Source organism: Bufo gargarizans, chromosome 5 (assembly GCF_014858855.1).
Source record: "Bufo gargarizans isolate SCDJY-AF-19 chromosome 5, ASM1485885v1, whole genome shotgun sequence".
Classification (NCBI taxonomy): domain Eukaryota; kingdom Metazoa; phylum Chordata; class Amphibia; order Anura; family Bufonidae; genus Bufo; species Bufo gargarizans.
Window position 1 is genome coordinate 387,425,479 of NC_058084.1, and position 23,339 is coordinate 387,448,817.

General features: G+C 41.4%; 1 protein-coding gene across 2 annotated transcripts in view; it reads left to right on the forward strand.

Moving 5' to 3' along the window:
• The window catches only part of IGF2BP3 (insulin like growth factor 2 mRNA binding protein 3), a 115,037-nt gene that overhangs the window by 24,329 nt on the left and 67,369 nt on the right, over positions 1 to 23,339 (forward strand). For both annotated transcript variants that reach the window (XM_044294418.1, XM_044294419.1), the window contains exon 3: positions 18,269 to 18,317. In XM_044294418.1, coding sequence (XP_044150353.1) covers positions 18,269 to 18,317 — 49 coding nt within the window. The remainder of the gene's footprint in view (positions 1 to 18,268; positions 18,318 to 23,339) is intronic.

Here is a 23,339-nt window from a genome sequence, read left to right on the forward strand (position 1 = left end):
CCCCCCCCCCCCTCTCGTACAGCTCTGCAGGGGAAGGGACATTGCAGGGGGTATATACTTTCCTCATAAAAGAACTAAAAATCTGTGTGAAGAACCCTATGGCTACTTGCACACGTTGCGGATTACGCATTGTTTTTCTACTGGATTCTCGTGCGGAAAAACCACAGCGTAATATTGTGCCAGCAAAGTTTGAGATTAGATTAATCAAATGTACACTGGTTCTCTTTCTTCTATGTGGAAATTGACCTGCCGTGCAGATTTAGAAATCCGCAGCGTGTCAATTCTGTTTGCAAAGGGCGCGGATTTCATCCTTTACAATGGAAGAGTGAGATCTGTGGCAGAAGCGCATCAAATCTGCATTAAAAAACGTGGTGCAAGAGGGGTGTGTGTTCTTTTTTATTTTTTTTGTGCCATAGCCAGAAGTGGATCCAATGGGAAGTAAGTCCTTCCTTTATTCTCATTCATTTCCAGCCCATTTCTTGCTTTGGCTCAAAAAGCTGTCCGACACCACCGTAAGGCCCCATTCACACAGTATTCCATGGCAGAAATACCTCTGGTTTCTGCTGCAGTTTTCCAAAATACTGCTGACCCACGCGCAGTTTAGCCCAATGCAATGGAGTTAAACTGTACACACTTTGGTTTCCAGCAGTATCTTTGCTGACACTGTTCTCTGCGCTGGTGCAGAAATATACAGTCGCATGAACAGCACAGCAGTCTCCTGGCAGTCCATGGCAAAATCTGCATGCAAAAGATTCCACGTCCACTGGGCCCAAGAGTGTGTGTTCTTTATTTTTTCTTGTAAAAAATGCCAGAAAATCCTGAGTAATTTTCAGTCACTCCCCCGCCCTTATTAACATGTATATAAGGAAACACCTGGGGAAAAAGCCACACCCATTCTTCAATTTAAAAGAAAGCCATTGGCCGGGGGGCTACTTTTTTTTTGTTTTTGCGGATAGGATGCAGACCCATTCATGCCAATGGGTCTGCAAAAAATGCGGACAGCACACCGTATGCTATCTGCATCCCTATGTCCGTTCCGTAGTCCCGCAAAAAAAAATAAAAAAATATAGAACATGTCCGTTTTGGACATTGTTAGAATGGATTAATTTTTTTGCGGATCTGCAATTTGAGGACTGAAAAACACATACGGTCGTGTGACTGGCGGCCCTGGGATGCATTTACCCCACCCTTTGTCTGGGTGTGCGCACTCCCAAGGATGATAACGAGTCAAAAGCACCTTCGGTCTGCTCAGAAAAACGGCATCCTCGGGGCAGCGCCCTGGTGGCTTCACTTGCTTGCTGCTTTCTTTTTGTTCTGTTGAACTGCTCCCAAGTTCCTGCCATTGCCGGGAGCAGCTCACAGTACGTGAGGTGGTAGGGAGCTACTGCGCATGAGCGGCTATGTGCGCTCGCTCCAGCGATCCTGGCCACCACAGAAGCCGGTGCTTCACAACCACCTGAGCAGACCCCTGACGATGAGCAGTGTATAAAGGACTACCAGGGGAGACGACAATATTGTATGAAGTATTTTTATTTATTTTATTATAACGTTCTATTTAACACCTATACTAATGTTCTAGGTGAGACAACCCCTTTAAGGCAAGACACAGACGAGCAAGTTCAGTGTGATAGACTCTCTGCATATGGCAGTGTGCGATCCCTTTCTGAACTATGCGCCTCTGACCGGATCACACATTTTTACAATGATGCCACAACATTGAAATACATTTATATAAAATGTCGCGCAACTTTCTTGTCGCTATATCATTGTGTAGCATAACACGTGTAGCTAGACCCTTAGGCTACAAAAAGGGTGCAACTACACTGTGCAATGTGTAGCACAACGTTTTTTGTAACGTTTTGTTGCACTGTGACGTAATGCGACATGAGTCGCACATAAATGTATGGATTTTTGCGGCTGTCATGTTGCCGTCGCAGCGTGACATCTTTGACTATCATTATAAAAATATTGTGCGACCATGTAGCTGTAGCTCTAGCCTTAGACCTGTTTCTACTGAATTACACTGGCAACATTGTCGGTGTAATTCAATAGATTCCAGGTGTCGCAGGGACACACAGCATTGTAAATCATCATACTGCTGTGCGATCCTGCTAGAGGAATGGAGGTCAGAACGGGAACTCTGTGCCACACACAGTTTCTCACTGTAGTCGCTTGTCTCTGTCTGGCCTTAGGCATAAAAAAAGCCACAAAAAAAAACTGCTAGCTCCAGATGCTGCATGGATGTTTAAAAAATGCCACAAAATAGCTGAAAACGCCATGAAAAACTTGTGTGAATCCACCCATAAAGCTGCACCAAAATATAGATTCTGGACATCAGCATGTCTGTCTTAATGCTTTAGGAGTTTTTTTCAGGATCCTAGACAAACTTGTGATCGTAACGGGCAGATATTTTCCAAAGGTTCTTGTCCGTCCTTCTGCTGAAGGACACTGCAGTCAGCCGATCCTCGGCCAAAAGTGGCTAAATACATGAAACGGCAGCTTTCATCATACCGCGCAGTGAATGGAAAGTGTCAGTCAGTGCCCATTCTATGTCTATAATGTCCATCTATCTAGGATGGATTTCTCAGCTCCTATCTGATTACCTGGTTCAGAGGGGATCTCTTATTCTTGTGTATTGTGCCAGGCTGGGACTATCACACCCATTTCTCAATGTATTCTGTCTGATGTATGGAAATCCCCTTTTTCCAAGGGCTTTGTCCATTTGCCATATAGTGAGTTCTGGACAAGGGCCAACTACAAATCTACAAGCTAGACTCCAGTATAAAATACCCCAATGTGTGTTTAATGTCTGAAATGCTTCAAGGTGTACAATTTGGCAATTTTTTCGCTTCTTGTAAACCAGGTTGGTCACCTAAAAGGGGTTGGTTAATTTTATGATGCCTATATGGCCCTTATTAATATTCTGTGCCTTTTTTGTCTGCATAGAAGTCCTGTTCCTAAGATGGCTGCTGATGGAGGGTCATGTCATCAGGCAAATCAGTCTCCTTCACTCCCTGCACCCACACTAATCTCCCATAGATGTATTTGAATGAACTAGGAGATTTTTCAGCAGCCATTTTACGGACAAGACCTCTGTGTAGACAACGCAAAAACACTTGGCCAACAAGGGGAATACTTTGACACAGAATTTCAGCAAAGGCTATATTAGTAAATGTCGTATGCACGTTAGTAAATGCCATCTTACATACACCTTGGTCAACAGTAGCCAGAGAGTGGCCAACCCCCAAGTCTGGTTGGGTGGTTTAATTACCTGATCAATGAGCGACTGCTTTTACACGCAACAATGTGCAGATCCCTAAGGTTTAAAGGGGATGTCCATGACTAGAAAAAGGTGGCTCCTTTATTCCAAAGCCAGCACTGCATCAGTGTGTGTGTGTGATATTGCTGCTCGGTCCCATTCACTTAAACTGAGCTGAACTGCAATACTAGGCACAACCCATGGACGGTTGTGGGGCTGTTTTTTGGAATAAAGCAGCCATATTTTATTTATTTTCAAATCCTGGACAACACCTTAAATATTTTTAACCTTTTCCATCTGGAATGTCAGTTTTCACAATCAAAAGTGGTTGATTACTTTCATGATGAGTAGCTCAGAAACTGATAGTTTGAAATATAGAAGTGTGTTGTGGTGGGTGGGTGTTTTTTTACACAGTCTTATTTACAGGGAACAAAATGTTGGTTTCCAATAATTTCCTAATGGTTAAGGGTACTTTCACATTAGCGGCAGGGGAGTCCAGCAGGCTGTTCCAGCGTGTGAACAGCCTGTCGGATCTGTCCTGCCGCTAGTTCACGTGTGCCCCCGGACTGCCGCTCCGTCCCTATTGACTATAATGGGTGCGGAGTTCCGGCACGGTGAGAGGCAGCTGGACTAAATCTGCGACATGCAGTACTTTTATTCCGGTTGCTTCACTGTGCGCTGCCGCCGGAACTCCGCCCCCGTCCCCCATTATAGTCAGTGGGGACGGAGAGGCAGTCCGGGGACACACGTGAACTAGAGGCAGGACCAATCTGACAGGCTGTTCACTCGCCGGAACAGCCTGCCGGACTCCCCTGCCGCTAGTGTGAAACTAGCCTAAGCAGAGGGGTTAGCTGCATTTATAGTTTTCTCCTCTGTATGGGGGCGAGTGATCGCAGTAGTGATCCCCTTACTGGGCAGCAGATCTGTTTACACGAGGCGCTGTGCTGCCTACAAACCATGGTTTTGGATACCGGCCAGAAGATATAATTTCTTGATAAATGTGTGTTTGCTTTTGTCACGTGATTGGCAGCGCCTTGCTTGGAACAGTTGTTTAGAATGAGTTTTCAGGGGTCGCGCATCCCCAGTAACTGTCCTGATGATATGACCAGGGGGGGCAGGGGCCAGTGGAAGTTTTTGGGGATGTATTTTGTGATGGACTGTGGTATTTGGCTTTGTTGGAGTGGTATAATGTGCCACCATATGGTAGTGCTGGCCCTGCCTTCCATCAATTTGGACCGGACTACAAAATGGGGCCACTTTTTTTATTTATTATTATTATTATTATTATTATTATTATTATTATTATTATTATTATTTAAAAAATTTCAAGCGGCACTTTAAGTTCCCAGTCCCTGAGCTCTAACCAATTGCCATTTCTGATGGTCCTGCAGGAAAGTGCATAGATGTACCACTATAAAAGTCTTATTTATAAGGCCAAATGTGTTTAGATTGCTCCATCTATGAAGTAAATCTATGGCGGATGTTTTATATATTTATGCAATGAAAAAATTAAAATAAATCTGATGTACTTTTTCTGTCTTCATATACCGTACATTTGCCTTCTTGGCTTGTAAAATGTCACCTAAGTTGAGCGAAGATCTACATGATGCCATTGTCTCGCGCTAGAAAAATGGTTCATATGTAAAATTCACAATGGCCTTCTGTTTTGTAGCCTGCTCCTACATCATTTGTGGCTTTCCCCTCGCTCTGCCACACGTCTCCAACAAGGTTTTTACTGTGAAATGTTACCCTAAGCCTGGCCTATAAACAGAAGATTTACAATCATTCTCAATATTATTTTTCATAGATGGTGCACACATTGCCATCCTTGTGCGCTCTCCTGCTGTGGGGAACGTATACATGGCCATGTTTGAAATCCATGAGAAATAGGCGTGCTTCAGTCTCCCGAGCACACAGGCGTGCCTGTTACCCGGTGTTCTGCTTAAGAAATCTCTGGGGGTTGTGTTCTTTACACTTTTGTCACCAAAGTGTATTTATATAGATTATATAAGTGTTTATATACGCATATATTGTGTTTGTGATATTTTTTATGGTAGTTACACGGCATATATTTGTGTGTGTGTGATATGTATTATATTATTGTCATCTGATTTATAGCTTTGTATGGAGGGGAAAAAAAGCACAAAACAAATGAGTGGTTGTACCTCTGCCACCAGTCTTGCACCAGCCCCCCCCCCCCCCCCCGATTTATTTTCCATTTCTACCAAACCATTGATCTTATAAATTGGGCCCCACCGTTCCCAAGGCAACGTAAGCTGCTGCACTTCCAAAATGGGGAGGATTATATAGCTGTTGGTGGTGGGGGAGGGGGTGTAAGAGGAAACTCGGCATCCTGATGCTTAATGTAAAGGAAGTTGACATGCACATGATTGTGTAGTACGAAAGTGGGCCTGCAAGGATTAAACGTGGCCATTACCAGTGTCTGGGGGATCTTTGTTGCACAGGATGAGAACGCAGTTGTTCGGAAGAGATTCCTTGTAGTGTATTATCTGGTAATGACTAAATCTCCCTGATTGAGGGTGGATGGGGGGGTCATTACATATTCAGTGATGGCCTTTTATTTTAGCACACGAACGACGTTGCATTGCATGTCCACCAACGTTCTCCATGAAGGTTCTCCACCTAGGGTTTTGTATTTTTTATTTATTTTTTTGAGGCAGATTGAAAAGTTTAATGTTCCCCTAAGAGAAAATAAAAATGTAGAGGGTGGTCGTTCAGGGTGTCACTGCATCAATATCGCAGTGTCATGTTAAGCTTTGAATAACCTGGAAGCTGTGGTGAGACGCAACGTTTGAAGCGACACAACATGTCTGACAAATAATGAGCCTGCAATGTGTAGATGAGAGGCTTCAGCTGCGGTAGTGCAGGGCGCTCACAATGCCAGGTGGTGACAAACGCTTACTGAAACCTTTTGTCCTCTTTATGTACAGCCATATGTAAATTTCCAGTCCTTTTGAAACCTTGTTTTAAATAGATGAGGATTTGGAGGTGTCTAGGCAGATGTGCATGTTCTTTGAGAGTATTGGCTGCTACAAATGCTTTAATTTCATAAAAAAATAAAATTTGTGTGTGTATGTGTGTGTGTGTGTGTGTATATATATATATATATATATATATATATATATATATATATATATATATATATATATACACACCCATTTATGATAAGTGTGTTCTTGTTTTTTATGATGGCCTTTGCAAGGAATGTGTGGTATGGGTTAGATGGTCTCTACGCAGGTCCTACAGGTATACTGACAGACTAAGGCCTTTTTCACACAAGCGAGTTTTCCATCCAGATGCGACGCGTGTAGGAAACTCAGGCCATCCGGACTGAATCCTAAACCCATTTTTCACGCATCATCTCTGAGTTAAGGAAAAATCACAGCGTGTTCTATATTGTGTGTGTTTCACGCAGCTCTGACTCCGTGGGGCTTGCATGAAAAACGGAAGGCGTCCAGATACAATGCGTTTTTCACTGATGGCTTCTAGGAGTTGTAGATTTTATTATTTTTAAATTTTTCTTCACGCGTGAGAAGAACGCATCAAAACTGGTGAAAACCGCGTAGGAAGAAACTGAAACGCTTAAAGTATCGCAGAACAAAATGGATACAGCTTACAGAACCATGAGATCCTGACACAATTTGTATCGCTCGTGTGAAAGAGGCCTTACACGCATGGCAAGTCATGGCTGGAACAGTGTATTGATGTCAGCGTGTATGCTGAATGCCTGCACTGCAGAAAACCAGGCTGCATTGCAGCACCATTTCTGCCTTGGGTTACTGTGTGCATCGAGAAACCATGGCCCTATTTGGGATGACTTGAAAATAGGTAGCTTCCTGTAATTTGTTCCCATTCCTGTATTCTCAGAATGATTGCACTTCTGCCGCATAATAGAAATTAGGGAAAAGGCCCAGATTTCCTAATACTGTAGATGGTATAAACGTAGGCGACGTGGTCTAGACCTGCATCAGATGTATCACCAGGGCCCAGGCTGGGTGATGAACTGGTGCAGGGATACACTTTTCTCTGACTGTATACCAGCCATTGGTTTGGCTCACCTTGAAATTGGTGTAATTTTAGTACAAAATGATGTTTTAAGCCCCACTTTCTCATGAAGCTCCATCCCCTTGTTGAGCATGTCTGTGTAGAAGCCCTATGGGGTCATTTATCAAACTGGTGTAACGTAGAACTGGTTTAGGTGCCCATAGCAACCAATCAGATTCCACCTTTCATTTTGGACGGCTGAAATGAAAGGTGGAATCTTATTGGTTGCTATGGGCAACTAAGCCAGTTCTACTTTACACCAGTTTGATAAATGACCCCACTAGTTTCTAACAGATGGAAGATCTCTCCTGGCTACGATTCATTTAAGGGATGTCTTGTTACAAGCAATATGGACCCGAGTTCCATCATGTTTCATTATGATTCCCCCTCGTCTTCCACCCTGATTCTACTCTTTTTAGGCCACCTGCACCCGATGTGGATGACACATGTTTTTTTTTTACTATGTGGATACTTGTGTAGAGAACCGTCAGCGTAATCCAGTACCAGCAATATGTATGACATTTTACAAATGTCGTATAATCTTTGCTTTTATTGTTCCGTGTGGAAATCCACCTACCGCGCAGATTTAGAATTCCACAGAATGTCAGTTCTCCTGTACGGATTTCACGCGTTTCAATGCAAAAGTGAAATCTGCGTCAACTCCGCACCACAACATTCGGTTTTTGTTCCATAAACACATGGAAATCGGCACGGAAATTCATTTGGAATTCTGAATGGCAAAAATTCTGCCAGAAAATCCGGAGTTGCAGATTTTTTTTACAAATGTGCGAATTTTGGCAGATTTTTGTTTGTGCGTATTAATATTATATTTTTATTTTCCCCCTGTGGATTCATATGCGGAAAAAATGTAACATAATACAGAACCAGCAGACTGTATGAGATTAGAAATATCTCATGTATACTTTGCTGTTTCGTTCCATGCAGAAATTGACCTGTTGTGCGGCTTTCACCCTTTTCAATGCAACGGTAAGATCTGCATCAAATTCGCACTGTAACACATGCGATATTTGGTACATACAGAAATTTGTGTGGAATTTCTGCAAGATACCCTTGCACATGTAGCCGGTTTGTGTTTTTTTTTTTTTTTTTTTTTTTTTATATATAATAGACTTAAATGAGTTTTCCACTAAGGTATCTTATCAGTGGGGTCCCCCACCGATCAGTGGTTTGAGAAGGCAGCAGCACTCTTGTGAGCACCGTGGCCTTCTCGCTGCTTTTCCTAGGTCAGTTATGACACGTTCATGTGTCACGTGGCCTAGGAACAGCTCTGCCCTATTCAAGTGAATTGGGCTGAGTGCAATACCTAATACAGCCACTATACAATGTACGGCACTGTGCTTGGTAAGCTACAAGAAGGCAAGAGCCCCCTGCCTTCTACAAAAAGCTGATTGGCTGGGGTCCCCCCACCAATCAGATACTGATGACCTAGCCAGAGGATAGGTCATCAGTAAAAAATATTAATATCCTGGAGAGCCATGTAAGTTGAGAATTAAACAGCAGAAAAAATGTGAGGGCTTGCTTGTTGGTTTAAACATTTAAATCTGTAAAATGATGTTGTGTTGGTAGGGGGGCGAAACCCACAAATTATTGATATGCGGATTTATTTGCAGAGTGTTCTGGGCACTGTCAAAAATGGACATCTTAATAGTGGTGTAATGTCCATTCAAAAAACAAAACCTAACTGCGTGTTGGGGTACTCTCACACTGGCGTGCTGGTTTCCGTTTGTGAGATCCGTTTGGAGCCGTCCAAAACGGATCAGTTTTGCCCGAATGCAAATGGAATGGAAAGGGACCCACTCAGAATGCATCAGTTGGCCTTGTTTTTCTGTCCGCGATGTGGTGCGGAACAAGATGGATCGGTCCTGGCACACAATGTAAGTCAATGGGGACAGATCCGTTTTCACTGACTCAATCTGACACAACAGAAAATGGATCCGTCCTCCATTGACTTTCAGTGGTGTTCAAGACAGATCCGTCATGGCTATGTCACAGATTATGCAAACGGATCCGTTCTGAACGGATGCAGACGGTTGTATTTGAACGGACGAGTTTGTGCAGATCCATGGCGGATCCGCACGAAACGAGAGTGTGAAAGTAGCCTTACACATGTGGCCGCTGCTATTATGTGGAAGTCTTTCTTTTCTTCCAGGAATGGCGTCTTTATTGTATAGAGTGGTGAGTCATTCTGCATGCAAGAACGACACAATGCTTCTTGGTGGAAGATCACACCTAGTATATGTTCTCTAAAATAAGTATCACACAATTTTGCCCGTCCACTCTCTAAAACCTGGCGCTTTTTCATTTATTTTTACATAGATACAAGTATCAAAAATCTAAACTCCTAATGTGAACCCAGTGCGTGATCTGCCCTTGTGCGGTGGATGTATTCCTTGTTTACTTGGATTCTTTTTCATTATTCTGCTTGTGTTGGCTTTGAAGAAAGGTTCTATTTAAATATTTCAACAATTTATTCCTGTCAACATGGAAAACTGGATCATGTTCACACATGGTGGATCTACTGCAGATTTATAAAAATAAAATACATTTGAAATGTTATTTATTTTATCCTTCTGGACTTTCCAAGTGGACAGTTCAGAGGATTCCCTTTTGTAACGTGCAGAGCTTAAATTGCCCAGCGAGGATGACAAAATGTGGGGAATTTACTTATTCAATGTTTTTGCTGGCTTTAATTCTTGAGGCTTTAAAACCTCAGCAACACTTGCGTCCATGTGACATTAATGGCACCAAACGTTCTCAACCAGTCGCCCTTCCTGCCACCAGTTTGAATGTTGTGTCCTATTGTCCATTCTTCTCACGCAGGAGCTTGCCATGTTGCTTGCCTTCCATAGACTGCAGTAGACCGCTGCCCCCTGGTGACCACAGAGTTACTAGTTTTTGACACCTCACACTTTTTGCCTTATTTTTATTAATTTTTTTACACATGGAGTAGGTTCACAATGTCATTTAGTGTGCTCGACATCAAGTAGTGGTTAGTTGGCATTGAGACGCCTACTTGCAAGTATTCAAGGGTTTGTGGTGCGTGTTATGTGTTTTATTTTTTAATTTATTTTTTCTTCCCTCCTCAACAGCTACCTCCTTTTTGTTTGGAAGTTTAAAAAATATATATATACAGTGAACATGCTTTACCATGACTAATTCAAAAATACTTTTATTCAGCGTTTGTATGTGCTCAATAAAATTTGCTATTGTACAATGAAATCGGATCGACTAGTGAAAATTATTCCAATTAGTCGGGTATGGCTGGCCAGATCAGTTCATGGCTGGTATAGAGCATGCTCAATGCAGATGACTGGAAAGGAAATGTATCCTCCCAAAATGACCACTTACTGCACTGTGCTTTCTGTGTGTGTGTTTTTTTTTTTTTTTTTCAGCATGTTAAACTATTTAAATCCGGATTTTATTCTAAACATATTTAGTAAATTTGGCGGTTTCTTCTTTATTTCATGTGACTATTCACATGAGAGAATAAAAAAAGCTTTAAATATTTTAGTTTTCACATTGGCCACTTAAAACTCTGTTGTACAAGGTAGGTTGTCAACTCTACACACCGACAAGACTCTGGGGATGGCAGGTTTGTTTAAAAAAAATTCTGCAACTTTCCCATTTAACTGTAGAAATGACTATTTTCAGTTTTTATAAATTTCCATAAGTCTTTGATCTGCAGCGTGTTTTTGAGTTTTTTAGGGGCAAGTTTTCCCTAAAATGTTGTAGGAATTACTTTTATTTTTACTCTGGCATTATTTGCTTCTCTATAGGACTTACAATGGCAGAAACAAAATCATGTACCATATGTTAACAACATAAACTTTTGAAATACGTGGAATAAAAAAAAAAAAAATGGTTGAAAAAAAATTGTTCTTTGGAACTAAGACCAGAGTCACACGTGATGGATTAGCTGCAGATTTGCTGTCTCGGATTTCCGTAGGGCAAATCCGCACCATTGTACAATCCCAGCAAAGCGGATGAGAATTGCTTATTTATCTGCGGTATTGCAGATTTGAAATCCGCAGCACGTCAATTTATTACACAGATATTTCCAATGGGAGAGGGTGAAATCTGCTGGCCTTTCCGCAGCAAAAACTGCATGTAATACGTTTTTGTTGCTTTTTTTTTTTTTCTGGCGGAAACCAAACTACAGGGGATTTTCAGCTGTATTTCCTGTTGTGTGTATGTGTGTGTGTGTGTGTGTGTCCCTGGCTTTACATGGCAGACTTTTACAATATTTCTGCAGATTCATATAAATGAAGTTGGCAGAAATCCACACGCAGCAAGTCTGTCATGTGGATACACCCTAATGTATGTCCATATATGAAGGAAGCAATCGCAGTAATGCTTTAACACCTTCCCTCAAAGCGCCGTAAGCGCCGCGGGTGGCAGCCTGCTTCTTATAACAGACACTCGCGGCTCATATCCGCAACCGACAGTAATGCCAATCGCGGACATTTAACTAGGAATCGACCGATTATTGATTTTTTTTTTTTTTAATTTTTTTTTTGGGGCCGATACCGATAATTTCAGGCTGATAGCCGATAATTTATACCGATATTCTGGGAATTTTCATTTTGTGAAAAAAAATAAAAAATTCCTACACAAATCTGCAGAAAATTAATGTTTGTTGTTAACGTGTAGGTTTATCATGGCAGACAGAGCTTCAATAGCGTCCTGGCTGCCATGGTAACCGATTGGAGCCCCAGGATTACACTGCTGGGCTCCGATCGGAGGAGCAGGGGAGAGGGGATCCTGTGGCCACTGCCACCAATGATTAATACTGGGGGGGGGCGCACTGCACCACCAATGAAGAGAAATCTCTCATTCTTTCATATACAGGAGGTGGGAACTGGCTGCAGAATCACATAGCCGGCTCCCGACCTCCTATGAGCGGTAGCTGCGATCTGCGGTAGTTAACCCCTCAGGTGCCACGGATCGCAGCTACCGCTCATAGGTCGGGAGCTGGCTATGTGATTCTGCAGCCAGCTCCCGCCTCCTGTATATGAATGAATGAGAGATTTCTCTTCATTGGTGGCACAGTGGCCATAACCCCTCCCCTTCTCTTGTCCTCCTTCCTCTCATTGGCGGCAGCACAGGGGTGAGGGAGACACTGCTTCCTTCTCCCCTATGCTGCTGAGGGAACACGGAGAGTGCTATCAGCAGCGCGATCTGTGTTCCCAATACGTTATCGGAATATCGGCAAAATAAATGCTGATACCGATAACAGTCAAAATACTGAATATCGGCCGATTATATCAGTAAAACCGATAATCGGTCGATCCCTACATTTAACCCCTCAGATGCTGTGGGCAATCCTGACCACTGCTTCTGAGTGTGCTGAAAACCGAAAGCGCGCGCTTTTGATGGTGCTCCGGCTCGTTCTCTTTTGGCGATGGGAGGAGCTGGAGCTTGTGTGCAGCCGCTGTCTTTGTGAATGACAGGAGGCTGCTGCACAGTATTTCCTATGGAGCCCTTGCCTGTAATAGGGCTCCATAGGAAAGTAGTGAAATCATCATAGACTCCAATGCAAGTGCATTGGAGTCTATGATAGCAATCAGATGATTGATTGTTATAGTTCCCTACGGGAACTAAAAAAAAAATAGTAAAAAAAAAACATATTCAAATAGCCCCCCTTTTCCCAAAATACAAATAAATGGAAAATTCGCCATTTTTGGTTGCTTCATTTTCTACCAAAAATTAAATACCAGTTTTTTTTTTTTCATTTTATTTTTATCAAGACGCAAGAAAAACTATACATATAAAGTATCGGTGGATTCTTACTGACTTGTAGAATAAAAGTAACTGGTCAGTTTTATTGCACATCGAACGTCGTAAATAAAAAACCCATAAAACTGGAAAAAAAATTTTTTTTTTTCCTGCTTCCCACTGCATCATATGCAATATTTAAATGGTGGCGTTGGAAAGTACAACTTCTGCAAAAAAAACAAGCCCTCGTATGGCTATGTGAACATATGATTTGGACTGAATCTAAACATACTATGCTTCTCAGTGTTTGTGCTGAGCAGTTCAGAATTGCCATCAATTTTACCATTGTATCGGCAGTGTGTGTGATTCACTCTTTAATGTGGCACCAAATAGAATTCTGCAGGCATTTACTGTGATTTTACACAGAATCCCACAACTATTCTTTTTGTGTGTGTTTGAGAAAAATTGTGGCATTTCATATGGTATTACTTAGGTAGTCTCTTTGTATTTGTGGCATGTAGTGTGAACTTGTACAAGCAGTGTGCCGCCTAACACAATCAGTGTCTGCACTTTTAACTACAGGAAACCTTTTTTAAGTAATTTTTTTTTATTTTTTTTCCTTCCCCTTTCTGCATTTACTTGTATATCAATTGCCATCTGAGGGCTTTTTAATTTTAATAAAAAAAAAATTTTTTTTATTTTTTTTTGTTACAAACAGAAAATAAAAATACGGCTCAGACTGAAAGCAGGCAATACACATGAAATAACTGTTGGCTTACTTGGCCCATCTCTCCTGATCCTCCCGTATAGCTGCATGCTCTGCTGAGCATGCATATGTAATGAATGGGGCGAGGAGAGAAAGCAGCTGCCAGACTCGCTCACCTGTTGCTCATCTCCCCAAGAACAAAAGTATCGGGCATTGAAATACAACATGCCTGATCCTTGGGTTCGGGGGGGGAGGGGGCAGAGTAAGGAGGCATCATAGACCTTACAGTTGGTCGAAATCAGCAGGTTCAGCCATCATAGATCTAAGGCAGTGGTGGCGAACCTATGACACGGGGCACCCGCCCCCTTTCTGTGGGCACCCGCACCCTTAGTGTATGGTGTATCAATATGCCTTAGACTTTTTCCTGCTGCTCATCACAGCATGCAGGCAGGCTATTATAGCTGAATGATAAAGTACATGTAAGATATACTATATTGGGCTGTAGTATTCAGGGGAAATTGCAGTGTTGGCACTTTGCGATTTAAATAAGTGGGTTTTTGGTTGCAGTCTGGGCACTCTGTTCACCGTTGCAGATCTAGGGTGTATGGTCAGCTTAGCGTGGGTTCGCATATAGGTTTTTAATTGTGTTTTTGTGCACTTTGTGACTTTAGAGCCATTTATTGCACATGCAAATATATATATATATATATATATATATATATATATAGTATATATATAAAATATTTTGCCCCGATTTTGTTTTTTTTTTTTTTATTTTTTTTTTGTGGGGCCTCTCGCCTTTAACAAAAAATAAACTAAAATAATATCTGTGTGGTTTATTTATTTTTTTGGGTGTTTTTCAAACACTGCCCATATAGGAAAATAATGGCCAAAAAACAACGATCTGTTTAGAAAAAAAGTCAATAAACTCATAGCATAAAAACCACATTCAGTATGGACAAGAACCGCGAGCAAAGGAGAAGATTCCAAACGAGTAGGTCTTTCCTTGGTGTCCCCAATTTCAGATTTTGGTTTGAAAAACTACATAAATGTGGAAACCCAGTCTAAGGGTTCATTCACACGTCCGTAGTGTATTGCGGATCCGCAATACACCAGGCCGGCACCCCTATAGAAATGCCTATTCTTGTCCGCTATTGCGGACAAGAATAGGACATGTTCTATTTTTTTCGGGAGCCGAGGACCGTATATGCGGACAGCACAATGTGTGCTGTCCGCATCCTTTCCATCCCCATGTGAATGAATGGGTCTGCACCCGTTCCGCATAATTGAGGAACGGATCCGGACCCATTCAACGGACGTGTGAATGGACCCTATCGGGTTTATAAGTAATGTGTCCAATGTCTACTATAAAGCATTAGTTTTGGTGGTCTTAAGGCAATTTTTTTATTTTTGATTCATTGGAATTGATTTCTTAGCTGAAAATTGATTGTCTTGTATAAATCTACCAGTCAACACCCTCTGCAATGTCGTTGGCCGATGTGGTATATGCATGGACAGTGTAGAAATTTTCCAAAAGTCTATCAAAAAGCAGTAGAGACAACAGCTAGAACTCATGTGCCTCTAGACTGGACTGCACTTGCATGAACTATAGTGTGCTCTGGTGAGGCACAAGGAAATAAATTCAAAAAGTGCTCTGCTTTTTTTTTCTTCTGAAGCTTTCAGTTGGCTCCCACATCGTGATGCTCTCTCTTTTTTAAAGTTTTTATATGGCCTCAAATATTCATTCCTTTTAATCAAAAGTGAACTTGGCCAATGTTAAACATGTCATTGTCTTTGTTCAGTTATTTACGCATTTGTAGTATTTTACAAGTCCATGTGCTGGTATAGTTCTGGATATAAATTCCTGTGCCCGGTGGCCTATTTGTTTTAGGCTAGAATTTAAGATTCAGAGGCAAGTAGGTATTGCATGATCTGCAGTCCTATTTCAGATTCTGTTCCCACATTGGAAATACATGATCACATTTTCTCTTTCTTTTTGTCTCAATACTGGCTTAGGTTTTTTGGTGCTTTTTGAAAACCAATTTTGTGATTTATAAGGCATCCTTCACAAGCAGATTTTTAGCAGTGGTATTTTTTTCCTTATTTTTTCACTATATTGCAAAAACGCCTGAAAGGTATTACTTCAATACTTTAATAACCAAAACACACAAAAACCTCACCAAACTGGAAAAAAAATGGATAAAGCAAAATAATGCTTGTGTCCTCAGGTTAATAACTCCTATATACTGTTTTTAATTTATTTATATTTTTTTCAGCAAAAATCAAATGTCCAATAGAGGCCAAAAAAAAGCCACTAACATCCTATGTGAATCCACCCTATGGGTGGTTTGTTTTTTCAAGTCTTTTTTTTTTTAACTTTTATTTCTGTTTTCATAGCATGCTGTAAAGTGTGACTAAAAATGGCATCTAGAAAAGCTAGAAAAAAACTGATTAATTTCATAGCATTTTTTACAAGCAAAAATAGAGTAGCAGCATCCTAAGAATGGCGTCTTTCACACAGATATAGATATATGTCTATATATATCTCTATTATTTTTTGTCAGTTTTGATGCCAAAACCAGAAATGGATCCAGCAGAAAGGAGCAGAAGTCATCCCTTTTTATATTTCTGATTCCCTTCCAACCCACTTCTGGCTTTGACATGAAAAACTGCCAGAAAAAGCTGTACGAGACGCCCCCAATGGCTGCTTTAACGCTGTACAGTGATCTTGGGTTCCAACTACCGGTAATGTTTCCTTTCGGGCAGGACAAAAGCCAATCCTGACATGGCCACTAAATGTGTTGGAACAACTGTAAATTTATTAAAATTGTAAAATGTTTTTGAATCATTTCTAAGACTGCATTTCGTAGTGATTTTCCCAATTACTTATATATTGCATTTTGTTTTAAATCGCTGACACCTAAAATTGTTTAAAGTGTAACTTTTCCGCATGCCACATTTTTTTTTTTCTTTCTATCCAAACAGTATATACATTACAATTTCCTATAACCTTTATCCATGTACAATCCACGTTCACAAAGGACGAATGAGTTAATGGTTGACTTGCTTTGTACATTTATTATGTGCAATTATTATACTTGTATAATTGTTTATCTTGACAAAAACTGGGGCTTGTAAATGGATTTTAAAGTTGTGGAATGGATATCTTGAATGTGGCCTTGAAATGCACTAATAACTTTTTGGGAGAGGAGCAAAAAAACAAACAACCAACCAAATCCCCTTGTAGTGCTTAAAAATGCACAGTAAGCCACCACTCTGTGAATGGAAATGTATAACTCCACATCATTTTAAAGGTGGCATCTGGCCAATGTAGAAACCCTGCACCAAGCATGCCCCCTGTGTGAATGTGACCCAATTATCTGCTGCTTGTGCGTATTAATAGAATGTGCACACTGCTAGATATATATTTTAAAAAACTTTTTTTTTTTTTTTCCGCATGTGCGTTCTTGGGAATCCCAAGGAGTATGTGGCATTTCAGGCATTTGCTTGTTCATCCTTTAAACAAACTGTACAGCGAGCTCTCCACCACCACAAATGTCTGGCTGTAAGTTCTACACAAGAAATGTCTCTTTGCAGACTCCTTAACCAGTGAAGCACCAGACATGAGTCATCTGCATTCTGTAACCCACCAAAGTGATAATGCAGGCTTGTAGATGGGATAGGGGAGGGGGCTGGATAAAACTCCTCTTATCCCTCCCCAAACATTAAAGGGGGGGGGTCCGGTGGATATGAAGTGAGCTAATTGAATGATTTCAACTTCAAAGACCAGGAATGATAGGAATTCCACTGCAATTGTATGTGATCAGTTAGCTCCTAGCCAGTTACAAGTCACACTCTTAGGGCTCATGCACACGACAATATGGCTTTTTCAGTGTTTTGCGGGCCATTTTTAACGGATGTTTTTTTGTTTTGTTTTTATGTTTCAGTAGTGGTTCCGTTCCTTTTTTCTGTATGGCAAATACAGTAATTACATTGCAAAAATTGGGCTGGGCATAACATTTCCAATAGATGGTTCCACAAAAAAGCGAAACGGGAGTACATTTCGTATGTGTTCGGTGTTTTTTTTTTTTTTTTTTTTGCAGACCCATTGACTTGAATGGAGCCACGAAACGTGATTTGCAGGCAATTATAGGACATGTTCTATCTTTGAACGGAAATATGGATATGGAATGCATACGGAGACACTTCAGTTTATTTATTTTTTTTGCTGACCCATTGAAATGAATGGTTCAGTGTAAGTAACTGGTACTGAACTAAAAAAAAAAAAAACGGCCAGTATACTGAACGCAAAAAAAACGTTTGTGTGCATGAGCCCTAGGTATTTGATATTAATCATTGGTAAAGTCACTTAAGATTTGTGTGTTCATCTATATCCCGGACTCTTCAATCATAGAAAAGTCTGATGCCAGTTTAAATGTGGTGCTCTGAATTTTGAGCATCCTTTAAGGTCCAACGTTAATTTTCTTCTGGTCTTGTTTTAGGAGTCGGAAGCTACAAATCCGAAATATACCACCGCATCTGCAGTGGGAGGTATGTATTTCTTGTGTTTTTATACATTTAGCAAGTTTTACCTGTGATTAATGCTTTAATATAAAGTGTAATGTAAAAAGGTGTGGCCATTCTTTGTATAATATTTATTATTATTTAATAGACCCTTATCATGTTTAATCTATCCTAAGTATGCGTGCTTTCATGTGTGTCGGGAAGATTTTTTTCGGGGGTGCCTTCTTTCATGTGTCTGCAGTAGTTGACTACAGCTAAAATTGTGCGATGGAAGGTGTTCCTTAAAGGGATTCTGTCACCTCCCCTAACCCAAAAAACGATTTTAAAGCAGCCATGCAGCACAGCTTACCTGGATTAGGCTGTGCTCTTCTATCTTGTAATCCGTCCAGTAGTTTCTGCAAAAAACGACTTTTATTGATATGCAAATGAGTCCTGAATGTGCCCAGAGGGGCGTTTTGTTCCTCTTAGAGAGCCCAGTATCGCCCCTCTTACAGTGCCCAGCCCGCCTTCCTTGCACTGTCTAACCGCCCCCAGCCTGCCACAGCCTCTCCTCCCCCTCCCTCACGCCGAACGAACTCTCGCACAGGCGCAGTACCCACTGAGGGCTGCGCCTGTGCGATCAGCAGGAGACTGAGGGCAGGAGCTTCATCCTCGTCACTGGGCATGCACCGAGCCCAGTGACGTCCGATGCTCGCTCTTCCCTGCTGACTGAGGGAAGAGCGAGCATCGGACGTCACTGGGCTCGGCGCATGCCCAGTGACGAGGATGAAGCTCCTGCCCTCAGTCTCCTGCTGATCGCACAGGCGCAGCCCTCAGTGGGTACTGCGCCTGTGCGAGAGTTCGTTCGGCGTGAGGGAGAGTGAGGAGAGGCTGGGGGCGGTTAGACAGTGCAAGGAAGGCGGGCTGGGCACTGTAAGAGGGGCGGTACTGGGCTCTGCCCTCTGGGCACATTCAGGACTCATTTGCATATCAATAAAAGTCGTTTTTTGCAGAAACTGCTGGACGGATTACAAGATAAAAGAGCACAGCCTAATCAAGGTAAGCTGTGCTGCATGGCTGCTTTAACCACTTCAGCCCCGCTAGGTGAAACCCCCTTCATGACCAGAGCACTTTTTACACTTCGGCACTACACTACTTTCACCGTTTATCGCTCGGTTATGCAACTTACCATACAAATGAATTTTACCTCCTTTTCTTCTCACTAATAGATAATGGAGATCTATCAGCGTGAATAGGACAAGGGTTCTAGTCCCTAAGGGGGCTGAAAGTTAGTAAAAAAAAAAAAAAAAAAAAAGTTACAAAAATAAAAATAAAACACCAAAAATATTAAGTATAAATGGAAAAGAAAGATTTACAAAAAAAATACACATTAACAATAATCATTAATTTCAGAAGACTTAAAGGTGGGAAGACAATGTAATAAAGCAGCACGAAATGCCAGCAGAATGCTTGGCTGTATAGGGAGAGGTATAAGCAGTAGAAAGAGTGAAGTGCTTATGCCGCTGTACAGAACACTGGTGAGACCTCACTTGGAGTATTGTGCGCAGTACTGGAGGCCATATCTCCAGAAGGATATAGATACTCTAGAGAGAGTTCAGAGAAGAGCTACTAAACTGGTCCATGGATTGCAGGATAAAACTTACCAGGAAAGGTTAAAAGACCTTAATATGTATAGCTTGGAAGAAAGAAGAGACCGAGGGGATATGATAGAAACTTTTAAATACATAAAGGGAATCAACTCGGTAAAGGAGGAGAGCATATTTAAAAGAAGAAAAACTACCACAAGAGGACACAGTTTTAAATTAGAGGGGCAAAGGTTTAAAAGTAATATAAGGAAGTATTACTTTACTGAGAGAGTAGTGGATGCATGGAATAGCCTTCCTGCAGAAGTGGTAGCGGCAAATACAGTGGAGGAGTTTAAGCATGCATGGGATAGGCATAAGGCTATCCTTCATATAAGATAGGGCCAGGGACTATTCATAGGATTCAGATATATTGGGCAGACTAGATGGGCCAAATGGTTCTTATCTGCCGACACATTCTATGTTTCTATGTTTCTAATAGAGCTTTCATTTGGTGGTATTTCATTGCTGCTGGCATTTTTACTTTTTTTGTTATTAATCAAAATGTAACGATTTTTTTGCAAAAAAATGACATTTTTCACTTTCAGCTGTAAAATTTTGCAAAAAAAACGACATCCATATATAAATTTTTTGCCAAATTTATTGTTCTACATGTCTTTGATAAAAAAGAAAATGTTTGGGCAAAAAAAAAAATGGTTTGGGTAAAAGTTATAGCATTTACAAACTATGGTACAAAAATGTGAATTTCCGCTTTTTGAAACGGCTCTGACTTTCTGAGCACCTGTCATGATTCCTGAGGTTCTACAATGCCCAAACAGTAGAAAACCCCCACAAATGACCCCATTTCGGAAAGTAGACACCCTAAGGTATTCGCTGATGGGCATAGTGAGTTCATAGAACTTTTTATTTTTTGTCACAAGTTAGCGGAAAATTATGATGATTTTTTATTTTTATTTTTTTCTTACAAAGTCTCATATTCCACTAACTTGCGACAAAAAATAAAAAATTCTAGGAACTCACCATGCCCCTCACAGAATACCTTGGGGTGTCTTCTTTCCAAAATGGGGTCACTTGTGGGGTAGTTATACTGCCCTGGCAATTTAGGGGCCCAAATGTGTGAGAAGAACTTTGCAATCAAAATGTGTAAAAAATGACCGGTGAAATCCAAAAGGTGCACTTTGGAATATGTGCCCCTTTGCCCACCTTGGCAGCAAAAAAGTGTGACACATCTGGTATCGCCGTACTCGGGAGAAGTTGGGGAATGTGTTTTGGGGTGTCATTTTACATATACCCATGCTGGGTGAGAAAAATATCTTGGTCAAATGCCAACTTTGTATAAAAAAATGGGAAAAGTTGTCTTTTGCCAAGATATTTCTCTCACCCAGCATGGGTATAAGTAAAATGACACCCCAAAACACATTCCCCAACTTCTCCTGAGTACGTCGATACCAGATGTGTCACACTTTTTTGCTGCCAAGGTGGGCAAAGGGGCACATATTCCAAAGTGCACCTTTCGGATTTTGCAGGCTATTTTTTACACATTTTGATTGCAAGGTACTGCAAGGGGCATGGCGAGTTCCTAGAATTTTTTATTTTTTGTCACAAGTTAGCGGAAAATGATGATTTTTTTTTTTTTCTCTTTTTTTCCTTACAAAGTCTCATATTCCACTAACTTGCGACAAAAAATAAAAAATTCTAGGAACTCGCCATGCCCCTCACGGAATACCTTGGGGTGTCTTCTTTCCAAAATGGGGTCACTTGTGGCGTAGTTATACTGCCCTGGCAATTTAGGGGCCCATATGTGTGAGAAGTACTTTGCAATAAAAATGTGTAAAAAATGGCCTGCGAAATCCGAAAGGTGCACTTTGGAATATTTGCCCCTTTGCCCACCTTGTCTGCAAAAAAGTGTCACAAATCTGGTATCGCCGTACTCAGGAGAAGTTGGGGAATGTGTTTTGGGGTGTCATTTTACATATACCCATGCTGGGTGAGAGAAATATCCTGGCAAAAGACAACTTTTCCAATTTTTTTATACAAAGTTGGCATTTGATCAAGATGTTTATCTCACCCAGCATGGGTATATGTAAAATGACACCCCAAAACACATTGCCCAACTTCTCCTGAGTACGGCGATACCAGATGTGTGACACTTTTTTGCAGCCTAGATGCGCAAAGGGGCCCAAATTCCTTTTAGGAGGGCATTTTTAGACATTTGGATCCCAGACTTCTTCTCATGCTTTAGGGCCCCTAAAAAGCCAGGGCAGTATAAATACCCCACATGTGACCCCACTTTGGAAAGAAGACACCCCAAGGTATCCAATGAGGGGCCTGGCAAGTTCATAGAAAATTTTTTTTTTTGCATAAGTTAGCGGAAATTGATTTTTATTTTTTTTTCTCACAAAGTCTCACTTTCCGCTAACTTAGGACAAAAATTTAAATCTTTCATGGACTCAATATGCCCCTCAGCAAATACCTTGGGGTGTCTTCTTTCCAAAATGGGGTCAGTTGTGGGGTGTTTGTACTGCCCTGGCATTTGAGGGTCTCCGCAATCATTACATGTATGGCCAGCATTAGGAGTTTCTGCTATTCTCCTTATATTGAGCATACAGGTAATGAGATATTTTTTTTCCATTCAGCCTCTGGGCTGAAAGAAAAAAATGAACGGCACAGATTTCTTCATTCGCATCGATCAATGTGGATGAAAAAATCTCTGCCAAAAAAAAAAAATGGAGGGGAAAGGCGTCTGCCAGGACATAGGAGCTCCGCCCTACATCCATACCCACTTAGCTCGTATGCCCTGGCCTAACCAGATTTCTCTCAGCTCGTATGCCTTGGCAACGTATCTGTCACGTGCAGAGGAGAAAATCCCCGTCTTGCAGCGCGCATACACTGACTTGCGTGTAATCTGACAGCAGCGCAATGCTTCTTTCAGAATGCACATCGGTGCTGCAGTGGTCGATCGGTTGGTCCACCTGGAAGGTAAAAAAGAAAAAGAAAAAACCAGGCCGCAACGCAATAATTTTATTAACTTTGCAACAGAACATATAAACTTTAACTTTTTTAACTGAACATTAACGTGTTTGCTTACTGGTGTGTTGCGGAAACACTCTCCAAAGCATAGGGCAGGGTGGTCCGGACAGTCAGGACAGAAATAGCGGGTGTCACGCCTTATTCCACTCCTGCTACAGACACAACATCTTTTTCGGGGTGACTGTTGGGTTGAGGTACCAGGAACCGACATTGGGGAAATGTCGCTCGTGTAGACGGCTAACTACACTGGTGGTTGGGGCCACGGAACCTCCTGGATACAGGAGGTTCTCGATGATCTCTTCCTGAAATTTGAGGAAGGATCAGTTCTCCCAGCCTTACTGTAGAGAACAAAACTATTGTACAGAGCCAATTGAATTAAATATACAGACACCTTCTTATACCAGCGTCTGGTGCGTCGGGAAACTAAATACGGAGA